General features: G+C 33.8%; 2 protein-coding genes across 2 annotated transcripts; one reads left to right on the top strand and one right to left on the bottom strand.

Annotated features, from left to right (window-relative positions):
- Positions 1 to 1,769: 1,769 nt before the first annotated feature.
- Positions 1,770 to 8,504, top strand: LOC145119519 (histone acetyltransferase HAC1-like). The gene is made up of 14 exons (XM_079055185.1): positions 1,770 to 1,874; positions 2,453 to 2,755; positions 2,842 to 2,950; positions 3,040 to 4,923; positions 5,023 to 5,319; positions 5,405 to 5,683; positions 5,762 to 5,890; positions 6,023 to 6,366; positions 6,455 to 6,767; positions 6,841 to 6,980; positions 7,066 to 7,144; positions 7,220 to 7,612; positions 7,705 to 7,922; positions 8,033 to 8,504. The coding sequence occupies exons 2-14, from the start codon at positions 2,577 to 2,579 to the stop codon at positions 8,145 to 8,147; spliced, it is 4,479 nt and encodes a 1,492-aa protein (XP_078911311.1). The 5' UTR covers positions 1,770 to 1,874; positions 2,453 to 2,576; the 3' UTR covers positions 8,148 to 8,504.
- A 558-nt stretch (positions 8,505 to 9,062) lies between these two features.
- On the bottom strand, positions 9,063 to 11,064 carry LOC145119520 (fructokinase-2-like). The gene is made up of 5 exons (XM_079055186.1): positions 10,788 to 11,064; positions 10,247 to 10,657; positions 10,043 to 10,177; positions 9,822 to 9,938; positions 9,063 to 9,526 (listed from the first exon to the last, which is right to left on the bottom strand). The coding sequence occupies exons 1-5, from the start codon at positions 10,953 to 10,955 to the stop codon at positions 9,401 to 9,403; spliced, it is 957 nt and encodes a 318-aa protein (XP_078911312.1). The 5' UTR covers positions 10,956 to 11,064; the 3' UTR covers positions 9,063 to 9,400.
- Positions 11,065 to 12,587: the final 1,523 nt, after the last annotated feature.

The following is a 12,587-nucleotide window of genomic DNA, read 5'->3' as shown; positions in this document are numbered from 1 at the left end:
AAGTTGTCAATATGATGAATTGATGACCTACTATTAAAACTAAAATTATAGTTTATTTAGATTTTTAAATGTGGTTATGTCTTATTTATTTGGACATAAACAAATAATTTTTTTTTACCTTTTTTAGATCTACTTGAGCAATGGATCTGATTGTGGTTACAAACGTTTTAACGTTTAATACTTGATGGATGAATGTTTTGTTTGTTTTGAATTTCAAGTGGTTTGTAATTGTTGAGTTGATTTGCATGATTAACAATATATGTTAAAATATGTTGTTTTAAGTTGATCGATATTTGGTAATAACAAAAAAACTAAGAATTTCGGATATCCGTTATCGATATCCGAAAATTCAGATATCCGAATTTCGGATACGGATTCAGATATCGATAATCCACTATCCGAATTTTTAGATATCCGAATTTTCGGATATTCGGTTTTGAACACCTCTAGTTCATATCTTTTGTCAAATTTACCATTACTTCACTTATTTTCACATTTGCCTAAAAGGTTGACATAACAAGTCCTCATTCATCAATTATATAATTTTGGTGGTCATATATATTAATTGAGTTAACCCTTTTGTCAAACTCACTTTGCAAACTTGACATTTTTGCCCCTTTAACTTTTAAAATGTTATTATTTTCACTTCTAACTTTCTAAACTTCTTATCAAGTAATGATATGATTATTCCTTGATGATTTAATTATATACAAATCATCTTTCATTTATTACTTTATAAATTTAAGAACCTAGTCTTAAATTTTAGTATATTACAATTGTCTACCCTTTAAAAAGATTTCGTCCTCAAAATAAAATCGAAGGTTAGCACCTTGAGACTCCTTCTTATGAAGGTTAGCACCTTGAGACTCCTTCATGCAGTACACACTGCTTCAGATGTTGTACCTTGGGAACATGTGATGAATCTGTTTAAGGGAATCATGTTCAACACGAGCCTCAACATTCTGTTTATTACTAAGGTTGTTTTACATATATGAACTCGTAACAGAAAAATGCATAGGAGAACTAACGGTTACTTGAGACAAAAAATTTCCTTTGTGTGTATACTTACGTAAAGGATCGAATATGATCGAGTACAAATATCATGCACCTTCTTGTCTATATAAATCTTTTTACCTAAAAGATCTACGATATCTTAAGGGGGGGGGGGGGGGGGGGTCAACTATGTACTATACTTTAACCAGTTTTGATGAACTACATCTATGCATTCATGTTTCTTAATCATTTATCAAGTTTTGAACCTTATATGGTTTATGATGGTCGATATGTTTAATGTAAACCTTCTAATACAAATCAGTTGAATATACACAAAAAATATGTGTTTTCTGTCGTCCATTTGTAATACAGTGTAATAGTACGAGTTCACTTATGGATGTCAGTTGTTTCATCCTAAACAACTGTAATCCTATCGTCGTTGGCCAAAAGATATCCAAATTGCGGGCATGTGGCAATTTTGATGTCATATTATGGCGTGAGACCCGTTCCCCAAAGTTTGTCTCATTGTGTATTAAAGGCGATACGGTAATTTTAATGTCATGTTTTGTTGTGTCTTAGTTTTACCAAATGTTTTCGGAAAACTCACTTTATTTGAACTATAGTCTTACTATATATATACAATAGTGATCTAGTTTAATGTTGTATATCAAACACTATCTTATAGAACAGAAAGTAAATAAACTTAATTTTCATTTAAATCCGTTGATATATTTTGTGTAAATATACATAGACAAAGGTATTTTTATTACTATGCCGTACAAAATTCAACCCTTTTTCTCTCTCACTTCTTAAGTCGCGTCGGGTCGAAATACGTCTCTTCTTGCTTATCGACGTGGTGCACAAATCCTGACCAAATCAAGGTATGTGCACTGCGATCTATCGTTAGCCTTCGCTTAATCATTGCTTAATTTTAATCAATTTAGGGTTCTTGATTTAATTGCGGTTTTGCAACAATCGGAATTGATTGTTGCAAAGAACGATGCTTTAATCCATGTTGTTATGCCATGGATGATTGCCGTAGCTTCTTTAGCTTTTGAATTATTCAATTTTAAGGAAAAAGACAGTCGATGTTGATACACATCGAGTTTGGGGTTTTGGGGCTTGAAAATTTGAAATTTCTCGTAAATGGGAATCGAAATTGCGGTTTTAATGTATTAATTCTTTTACGTTTTCTTGGCAATTGAATTGCAAATTATGTTTTTCTATTAGCGTTATGGATTTGATGTGGGTGCCTGGGTGGAAATAGTTGGGATACTTGTTGGGTAGGTTTCATATCTTGCAGAATCAAATGTGAATCCAAAATGTTGACTGATTACAACTTATTGATAGATCCCCCAAAAGAACTCATTTTTATCATCTATATTAGACTTACTATTGCCAAATTGATAGGGTCGTTCTTACAATTCTGATACAATGTGATATGTTCTGGTTTTACTAGGCAAAATTGAAGCTGAATCTTGATACAGATTGAGGCGTATATGATCAGGCCTCACTTCTCCAACCTCTGGAGTTGTCACATTTTGTTATGAAACATATTTTAGCAAAAAGGGGACAGGATAAAAATGAATTTACAGACTCAAATGGCAGGACAATTCTCAAGGCAAGTTTCCAATCAAGCTGGAACTTCATTGCCTGCAATACCACACCAACAGAATATGATTCAGAACTCTGAAGGTTCCCATGCTTCACTAATCATGGAACCTGGTTTTGATAAAGCTCGAAGATTCATACAAGATAGAATGTAAGCTCTGCTCTTCTTTTTCAACATTGTTTAGTTAGTTATAAATTAAATCCTGATGAAAAACATTAATCTTTTTTTTTCTCTAGCTATGAGTTCCTAATGCAAAGGCAACAAACTCGGGAGATAGCTCCAAAGAATGTTCTTGATATTGTTAGACGATTGGAGGAAGGCTTATTCAAAACTGCTACAACAAAGGTTTTCTTTTTTCTTCTTCTTGTAACATATGATTTATGATACACATACAGACTTTATAATTTATATGTATATATATGTTGTTGTTTTAGGAGGAATATATGAGTTTAGATACATTGGAGACTCGTTTACATAACCTGATAAGACGCCCCACACAACGATATCAGCAACAAAATAATGCTTCTGGAATGGGAACAATGATTCCAACTCCTGGTGTCCCTCAAAGTGGGAATATGATTCCATCATCTACTGATGTCATGGTGTCATCATCAGCTGTAAATCCAGGAAGCTTTTCCATGAACAGCCAAATGATGCCTACTCCTGGATTTAATAATACTAATAATACCACAAATAATGTTTCTATGCTTTCAAATGTTGACTCAACAATGGTGAGTCAACCACAGCAACAAAAGCAACAAGTTGGTGGTCAAAACAGTCGGATCTTGCATAGTTTAGGGAGTCATATGGGAGGGGGAATCAGGTCTACATTGAATCAAAAAACCTACGGGTTTCAAAACGGGTCATTAAACAGTAACAATCTAGGGATGATGGGTAAAAGTCAACAGATGGTCAACAGTTTGGGAACATCCGAAGGGTTTTTGACAGATTACGGAAACGCCCCTAAACCAGTTCCAGTTCCTCAATACTTTGATCAACATCAAGGACAGATGGTGAATGATGGATCAGGTAATTTTTATGTCCCCGCCACGTCAGCTTCATCAATGATGAACATGAACACGAACACGAACACGAACACGAACACGGTAAATTTATCAGCGTTACAAAAGACAAATTCGCCCTTGGTGGTCAACCAGTCAACCGACCATCAGCCTGCAAACATGAATCAATCTGAAGAGATGGACTTCAGGAACACCATGCATTCACAACAGCCTCTTCACTTTCAGCAACAAGTTATTCAACCTCAAAGACAACAAAAACAACAGAATCAGCGATTCCAATATGGGCAGAATCAGAATCAGAATCAAGTAATCTCCGATATGGGAAATCGAATAAAGTCCGAGCCTGGAACGGAATCATTACAGCCACCACAAGTCTATGAACAATTCCAGTCATCTATCTCTCAAGATACACGTTTACCACTGCCCGAAACTTCCGGGCAGCAACAACAGCCTAACTTTGGAGGTCAACAAGAGGCAGGTCAATGGCAGTCAAGATCTCAAGGTGTTCTGTCAAATGAGGTGAAAAGACCAATAGACCCTCCAGATACTACACCTGTATCTAGATCTGGTAATTTAGACCGTGAATTACAATTCAAGAATCAAAAAAGGTGGTTGTTGTTCTTGATGCATGCCCGAAAATGCCCTCATCCGCCCGGAAGTTGCCCGGAATCGAATTGCCTTACTGCTCAAAAGCTGTTGAATCATATTTCAACATGTATGGATGTAAATCAATGTACATATCCTCGTTGTCATAGGACAAAACGATTACTCCATCATCATAGAAAGTGTAGGGATGAAACATGTCCTGTTTGTGTCCCTGTGAAGCTCTTTGTACAACAGAAGGGCGTACAGGGGCAAAATAGTAAAAACATGAATTCATCTGTTGTTCAAACTTCAGAAGATTTACATCCGTCCATGAAACGGATGAAGATTGAGCAACAGCCATGTCAGTCGCCAGCTGGACAAACCGAAAACCAGGTAACATCATCGGGTCCCACTCCCATCACTACCAGTACATCTGAAGTTTTACAGGACGTAAAGCGGGTCCCACCTCAAGAGGTTACCGTGGTGAAAATGGAAGTTCCTGTAACTTCTGTTCAAGAAAGTCTTAAGATCACTACCGATGTTGCTTCTGTTATGTTAAATGATGCGGGCCCGGCCAAACAAGAAAATGATGAAATCGCCCCTGGAACGAAATCCGGGAAGCCAAAAATAAAAGGGGTATCGATGACGGAATTGTTTACACCAGAGCAGGTTCGGGAGCATATAACCGGTCTCAGGCAGTGGGTTGGCCAGGTCAGCTTTTTATATCAATCAAATTATGGGTAAAAAAATATGAAGTAATTCCTGCAACTTACCCTTTTTTTTTTCTAATATTTGTTATTTGTTGTATAGAGTAAAGCGAAGGTAGAAAAGAATCAAGCAATGGAGCTATCAATGAATGAAAATTCATGTCAGTTATGTGCGGTTGAAAAGCTAAATTTTGAACCACCTCCTATATATTGTTCACCATGTGGGGCCCGCATAAAAAGAAACGCAATGTTTTACACAATTGGAAGTGGTGATACACGTCACTATTTTTGTATACCCTGTTATAATGAAGCACGTGGGGACACTGTAAGTGTTGATGGAACTAATATCTTGAAAGCAAGGTTAGAAAAAAAGAAGAATGATGAGGAGACTGAAGAACCGGTATGCTACACTATATATATATTTTTATTGAGTTATAAAAAATTTAAATAATGGGTATAAAAATTTACATGATGCTATGTTACAGTGGGTTCAATGTGACAAATGTGAAGCGTGGCAACATCAAATATGTGCTTTATTTAATGGAAGAAGAAATGATGGGGGACAAGCGGAATACACGTGTCCAAATTGTTATATGGAAGAAGTTGAGAATGGGGAGCGGGTCCCACTACCTCAAAGTGCACTTCTTGGAGCAAAAGATTTGCCAAGAACTATTCTTAGTGATCATATTGAGAACCGATTGTTTAAGAGATTGAAGCAGGAAAGACTAGATAGGGCCAGGTTTCATGGGAAAAGTTATGATGAGGTAGCTGATTGTGATTATATGGTTTTAGTTATTATTATTATTTTTTTAAATAAATATGAATTTTGTTGGTATTATTAGGTTCCTGGAGCAGAATCACTTGTTGTGAGAGTTGTTTCATCTGTCGACAAAAAATTAGAAGTGAAACCAAGGTTTCTTGAGATCTTTCAAGAGGAAAATTACCCTTCGGAATTCGCATATAAATCTAAGGTATTTGCTATACATATTATTTATATATCATTAAAGTTGAGCAATTACTCAATTACTAAATGTGTTATATATATATATATATATATATATATATATATATATATATATATATATATATATATGTTGTTGTAGGTGGTATTATTATTTCAAAAAATCGAAGGGGTAGAAGTGTGTTTATTTGGGATGTATGTACAAGAATTTGGAGCAGAATGTGAACAACCAAATCATCGACGTGTTTATCTGTCTTATTTGGATTCAGTCAAATACTTTAGACCCGAAATAAGAACAGTAACAGGGGAAGCCTTACGTACATTTGTATATCATGAAATTTTAATCGGTTATTTAGAATACTGCAAATTACGTGGTTTCACAAGTTGCTACATTTGGGCATGTCCTCCATTAAAGGGTGAAGATTATATCTTATATTGTCATCCAGAAATCCAAAAAACACCAAAATCCGATAAACTAAGGGAATGGTAAGTAAAATTAATTATCATGACTTGAATTGAATTAATTTTATATTTATTGACATGAATTGTTTTTTGTTTTGGTTGGTTATTTTAGGTATTTGTCGATGTTGAGAAAGGCTACAAAGGAGAATATTGTGGTGGATCTTACGAATTTATATGATCATTTTTTTGTGTCTTCTGGTGAATGTAAAGCTAAAGTTACTGCAGCTCGTTTGCCTTATTTTGATGGTGATTATTGGCCTGGAGCTGCTGAAGATATTATTTACCAGCTTAGACAAGAAGAAGAAGGAAGGAAATTAAATAAAAAAGGTGCAATGAAAAGAACTATAACAAAAAGAGCTTTGAAAGCTTCCGGTCAAATGGATCTTTCTGGAAACGCTTCAAAAGATCTCCTTCTCATGCATAGGGTAATTTTAAATACACCATATTGTTATTCCTATTATTTTCTTAAACATGATTTGTGATTTAACTTTTTTACAGCTTGGTGAAACCATATCCCCAATGAAGGAAGATTTCATAATGGTTCACTTACAGCATGCATGCACTCATTGCTGTCTCCTTATGGTCTCTGGAACACGTTGGGTTTGCAACAATTGCAAAAATTTCCAGCTTTGCAACAGGTAATAATAATCTAATATTCTACAGTACAACCTGTTCTGTTCTGTATAACAAAACGGGCCCCGCATGTTTGTTTGTTTGTTGCAGTTGTTATGAGATTGAACAAAATATTGAAGAGAGAGAAAAACATCCTATTAACCAAAGGGTCAAACATCCACTTTATCCTGTAAGTTTTTTTTTTTTTTTTCCTTAAAATAAAACTTGTAACGTTTTACAAAAAATTTGGGTGATTTATACACAGGTTGAGATTAAGGATGTGGCTACAGATACAAAGGATAAAGATGAGATTCTTGAGAGTGAATTTTTTGATACGAGACAAGCGTTTCTGAGTCTATGCCAAGGAAACCATTATCAATATGACACGTTAAGACGTGCTAAACATTCTTCAATGATGGCATTGTATCATCTCCACAATCCAACAGCTCCTGCTTTTGTGATCACATGTGTTGCATGTCGGTTGGATATAGAAACCGGGCAGGGTTGGAGGTGTGAGATCTGCCCGGATTATGATTTGTGTAATGCGTGTTATAGAAAAGATAGAGGAATCGATCATCCTCATAAGTTGACACATCATCCTTCCATTGCTGAACGTGATGCACAAAATAAAGAAGCCCGACAACTACGGGTTGTCCAGGTAATTTATAATACATATTTATTATATAAATATTAAATATAATAATAAAAGAAAAGAAGAATGAAAGTAGAAATGATTTGTTGGTTGTGTAGCTTCGGAAAATGCTTGATCTTTTGGTGCATGCGGCTCAATGTCGGGCACAGTTATGTCAGTATCCAAATTGTAGGAAGGTGAAGGGGCTTTTCAGACATGGAATGCATTGCAAAGTACGTGCATCTGGTGGTTGTCTTCTTTGCAAGAAAATGTGGCATCTTCTTCAGCTTCATGCCAGAGCTTGTAAAGACACTCCATGCAATGTCCCCCGTTGCAGGTATTATGTGATGTGCTTTTAAACCATACCATAAAAACAAGACTATGACTATGACTATGACTATATATGCTTAAGTTGCATTTATCATGATGAATGTTGTTAATGTACAGAGACTTAAGGGAACATTTGAGAAGGCTGAATCAACAGGCGGACAGTAGGAGGAGGGCGGCGGTTATGGAGATGATGAGGCAGCGTGCGGCGGAGGTTGCTGGCGGCAGTGGGTGATGGATGGATGGATGAGTCATCAAACTGTAAATATAACAACAACATATTTGGATCAGTCAGGGTCTCAATGTACAGTTTTGGTTGTTTTGCTTTGCTTGATTGGATCAAAGTTCAAGTATAATTTTGGCTGCTGAAAAGAGTACGTAGTCACAGACAAGACTATTTCTTCAAGGTTTCAGCAACTTAATTTAGGATTTTTTTTATGGAGAATAAGAAACATCAAAGAAACTTTTTTTTTTTTTTTGTTCCTTCCTTGGGTTTTGTTAGGTCGTGCAAATATGTTATGATACAAACTCATTTCGATAGGTTACCATCCATTTGTTTTACAGTGGCTAATTTATTTTTTAGGCTTCATCAGTAATTTGCTCAATTTTTTCTAATTTGATCATCAGATTCACATAAAAAAATTTAGGCTTCATCAGTAATTTGCTCAATTTTTTCTAATTTGATCATAAAAATTGATTAAGTTTATGATTATTATGATTTTAATTTTTAGAGTTATTTTTTATAGTAATGACAGAAGACTTTCATGTTTTCCATGGACGAAATGTCAAAATCAAGTCCATATCCTGTCTTTTTGGTGGACAAAAAGTTTCGATTTGTCGCTACATTATCGAGTCTATAAAAAGACTTGTACAAAATTCAGGGTGGAAATTATTTTGGTATCAACATTTTAAAATACAATAACGGGGTTCAATGTACTTGGGGTAAAAGTTATACCGATCATCTCTGTTATATTATTTTCTAAATTTATAGAGATGCAAAAAAATAAGGCACTCTTGGATGGATGTATCTTCAATTAGTATAGATAAAATATGATTCAAAGATAGCCTTGTAATAATAATTACCAATGATAAATTTGTGATTAACGAAATGATTTTATAGAACCATATATGATGGTTTATGGTTTGCGTATGTATTTTAAACATGTACATGAGAATGTATAGAATAGTTGGGGCAAAAATTATAACGCCATTTCCAAACTAGTTTCACCTTCACAAGATTGCTAACAAACTGAAAAATCAATCTCTCATACATTACGCAACAAAACATTGTTATTGATTATGAAAAGATCTAATGCAAATCACTCCCTACTAATAGACAGACACGAAAGAGAAGTTTTTCAAAAAATAAAATGACTAGAAAAAAAGATACAATTTGGAACCATATATATATATATATATATATATATATATATATATATATATATATATATATATATATATATATATATATATATAATACTATGTTGTTTACTTAGACATGAGTGCTTGTGCATCGGATATTGATGGAAGTGCGGGAATGGCTCCTTTCTTAGTTGTACATATTGCTCCACAAGCGTTTGCTAGTTTCAGTGCCTCCTGTAGCTTCCCTTCGTCCTACCAAATACAATAAATTTTTATTGAAAACTGATTAAACCAATAAATTTATTTTAAATTTTCTTCGACTTCTCCAACTCTAACATTTTCTATTATCAAATTTGATTTGAAAAATGGTACACTTGAATAGTTTACAGATAATTTAAATTATCCTCCACGTGTTTACAAATTATTATTATATTAATAAAAAAAATCGAATCATTACGTTGACAATAACACATTTAATTATATTAATATAATTTAAATATAAATAGTCTTTGGACACGTTAAAATGAAATGAATTTAAAAGTTTTACCGTAAAAATGGAATTGTCCTTGGCAATGGAACACAAAATGGAGCCCACAAACGAGTCTCCTGCACCTGTTGTGTCTACTGCTTTCACAGAGAATCCACCAACTTTTCCCTTCAAATTCTACAAACAATCAACCAATAAGAATTCAAATGATTAATTAATCCATTCATCAGATTCATATTCATATTCATATTCATATTCATATATGCATAATACATACATACCTTGGTATAATATCGGCATCCTTTCTCCCCATCTGTAACAACCATAAGCTTCAAGTGATCACGCCACAATGACTTCACTGCTTCTTCGCTATCGGAATCTTTCTGTGTCAAGAATGCCACCTCGTCGTCGCTCACCTACGTACAACCACCGTCCACCGTCGTCATAGTGAATTATTTAGGTTTAAAGTATGTGGAAATCAATACCTTGATGAAATCAGCTTCGTTCCAGATACTCATAATACCATGTCTGGCAGCCTCCGGTGAAGGCCAAAGAGGAAGGCGGACGTTAGGGTCGTAAGAGAGGAGGACCCCAGCTTGCTTGGCGGTTTTCATGGCGGCCATGTGAGCCGACCTACAGGGCTCCGTAATGAGGCTGATTGACCCGTAATGGAAGATCTTCGCATTCTTAATCAAATCCATGTTCAGTTCAGACTCTTTCAACAGCATATCAGCGCTAGGGTTCCGATAGAACATAAATTCCCTTTCTCCATTCTTCTTTAGCGTCACGAATGCAAGAGCCGTTCTCGCATGCTCATCGAACAAAACTCCGTCCGCGTTTACTCCGTTCTTCTTCAGTATGTCTGCTAACATGTATCCAAACTCATCTTTCCCAACCTGTGTTCCATACGTAAATAGAAATCCATGAGAATAAAACGTTAAAAATTCCCAATCTAATCTTAATCACGCAGATGGCAGATCCGATGAGATGAACGTGAAATTGATGAAATGGCTGAAATGTAATTACCTTGCCGATGAAAGCGGAGGAGCCACCGAGCTTGGTGATGGCACATGCGACGTTTGCAGGTGCGCCGCCGGGGGCTTTGAGGAATCCTTGAGACTCGGCCAAGGAGACTCCGGCGGTATCTGGGACGAAATCGATCAATATCTCTCCGAAACATACAATGGATGCCATGTCGTCAGGGTTGATAATGGATTGATTCTGTGTTGGAAAATGGTGAAAATGATGATTGATGAAGAATGGTGATCGGAGTTGTATTCGCGTGAAGGTGTATATGTATATATATAGAAAAAGATGAAGAGAGAGAAGGAAGAAGATCTATAAAGAGGATGGGAGAGATTGGACTTTGACCTCTACATATTTTTGACTTTTTTCTTATCCAATGGACCAACGATTTAAAACCCAAATTATATAAAAAGATAAGTTAAATACGTATTTATATATAACAACATATTTCACATTTTCATAATTATTTTAATAAATGTTTTTTGTATGAATACCGATACGCAACAATATTTTATTTTAAGACCAAAAAATATGATAATTAATTGAAATGTGACTGTAATTTGTGTCGGTTGCATAAATTGAAAAAAATGAATATTGTTGTATAAATTGATAATTTAAGAAGAAAAAAAAGATATGATAAATAACTCGTAAATATTCTGTATATCCATTTATATCCTTTTGTAAAATTAGCTTATCTGTTCTTCCTGTTTTGTAACCTACTTTGTTGGGAAATCAATAGGAAAACATTCTCCTTTATATTTGATGTATGATATATAGAATTTATACTTAAATTTGCAAACTTTATCCTTATCAATTATCATATAGATTATAGACAGTATTTGCCACGTCGTACTCCTTGATGATCCTTATCATGTATAACAAACTTATTATTGACCCATATATGGATGTTTTAGTTTACAAATTAAGACAAAAGAAATCAAAAGAAAAAAAAAAAATACACTCGAATATACTTGAGATTGAGCCAATCTTCCCACCATCAATGGCCTAATAATTACTTTTATATAAAACTTATTTGGTTATTAATTATATTCTATATTTATCAAAAAATTAACAAATATACTAAAATACATGAGTCCTCTCTAATAAATGAAGGTTTTTTTTGCCACTTGTCACACTCTCATTCAATTGTCAAATGTCATTTTGTAGTTATTTTGAATTAATTTTTTTCCACATGTCTAAATGAAGGTTTTTTTTGCCACTTGTCACACTCTCACTCAATTGTCAAATGTGGTTATTTTGAATTAATTTTTTTTCTACATGTCATTTTATTAGTTTTTTCTATTTTATTAAATTTCACATAATACTTTAATATAATAATTGCAATAAATGTAGTAATAAATAGATATCAATTTCATTAATGAACTTACCTTTTAAATTCAAAATTTTCAAAATTAAAGCTTATTAGTTTCTTTTATTTATTTAAATTATTTGTTTAAATTTAAAAGATAAAAAACAATTCTATTATAATAATTCATTATTTTTTTCTTATAAATTCAAAGTTCTCAAATATTTTGACTTTTATATTTAACTTTTTTTTTAAATTAACACATGTAATACATGGTTCTCACAACTAGTAACTAATATCGATAAGTTTTCATATATTTTTTTTATAGATAGTTACATCAATGGTCCTTATGATTGGTAAAAAAAATACCACTACAAGTTATTTTGATGAATTTTGAAGGTGATTGATCCTTGAGAGTTTAAAATGTTTATGCTAAAAATACTAATAATTCGTTACAAATAAATATATTTTTAAGTAAAAGCATGTGTTTGTTT

This window comes from Lactuca virosa, chromosome 6 (assembly GCF_052849685.1).
Source record: "Lactuca virosa cultivar CGN04683 chromosome 6, Lactuca_virosa_CGN04683_v6, whole genome shotgun sequence".
NCBI lineage: Eukaryota > Viridiplantae > Streptophyta > Magnoliopsida > Asterales > Asteraceae > Lactuca > Lactuca virosa.
The sequence above is the reverse complement of the archived record's forward strand: the minus strand, read 5'-3'. Positions and strand labels throughout refer to the sequence as shown.

Bases quoted from the DNA above. Each gene is read 5' to 3' on its own strand.
- LOC145119519 (XM_079055185.1), top strand. From the start codon at position 2,577: ATGAATTTACAGACTCAAATGGCAGGACAATTCTCAAGGCAAGTTTCC. The intron at 7,145-7,219 runs GTAAGTTTTTTT...ATTTATACACAG, and splicing joins TCAAACATCCACTTTATCCT to GTTGAGATTAAGGATGTGGC. The intron at 7,613-7,704 runs GTAATTTATAAT...TTGGTTGTGTAG, and splicing joins GACAACTACGGGTTGTCCAG to CTTCGGAAAATGCTTGATCT.
- LOC145119520 (XM_079055186.1), bottom strand. From the start codon at position 10,955: ATGGCATCCATTGTATGTTTCGGAGAGATATTGATCGATTTCGTCCCA. The intron at 10,658-10,787 runs GTAATTACATTT...TATGGAACACAG, and splicing joins CCTCCGCTTTCATCGGCAAG to GTTGGGAAAGATGAGTTTGG. The intron at 9,527-9,821 runs GTAAAACTTTTA...TGTATTTGGTAG, and splicing joins AGGACAATTCCATTTTTACG to GACGAAGGGAAGCTACAGGA.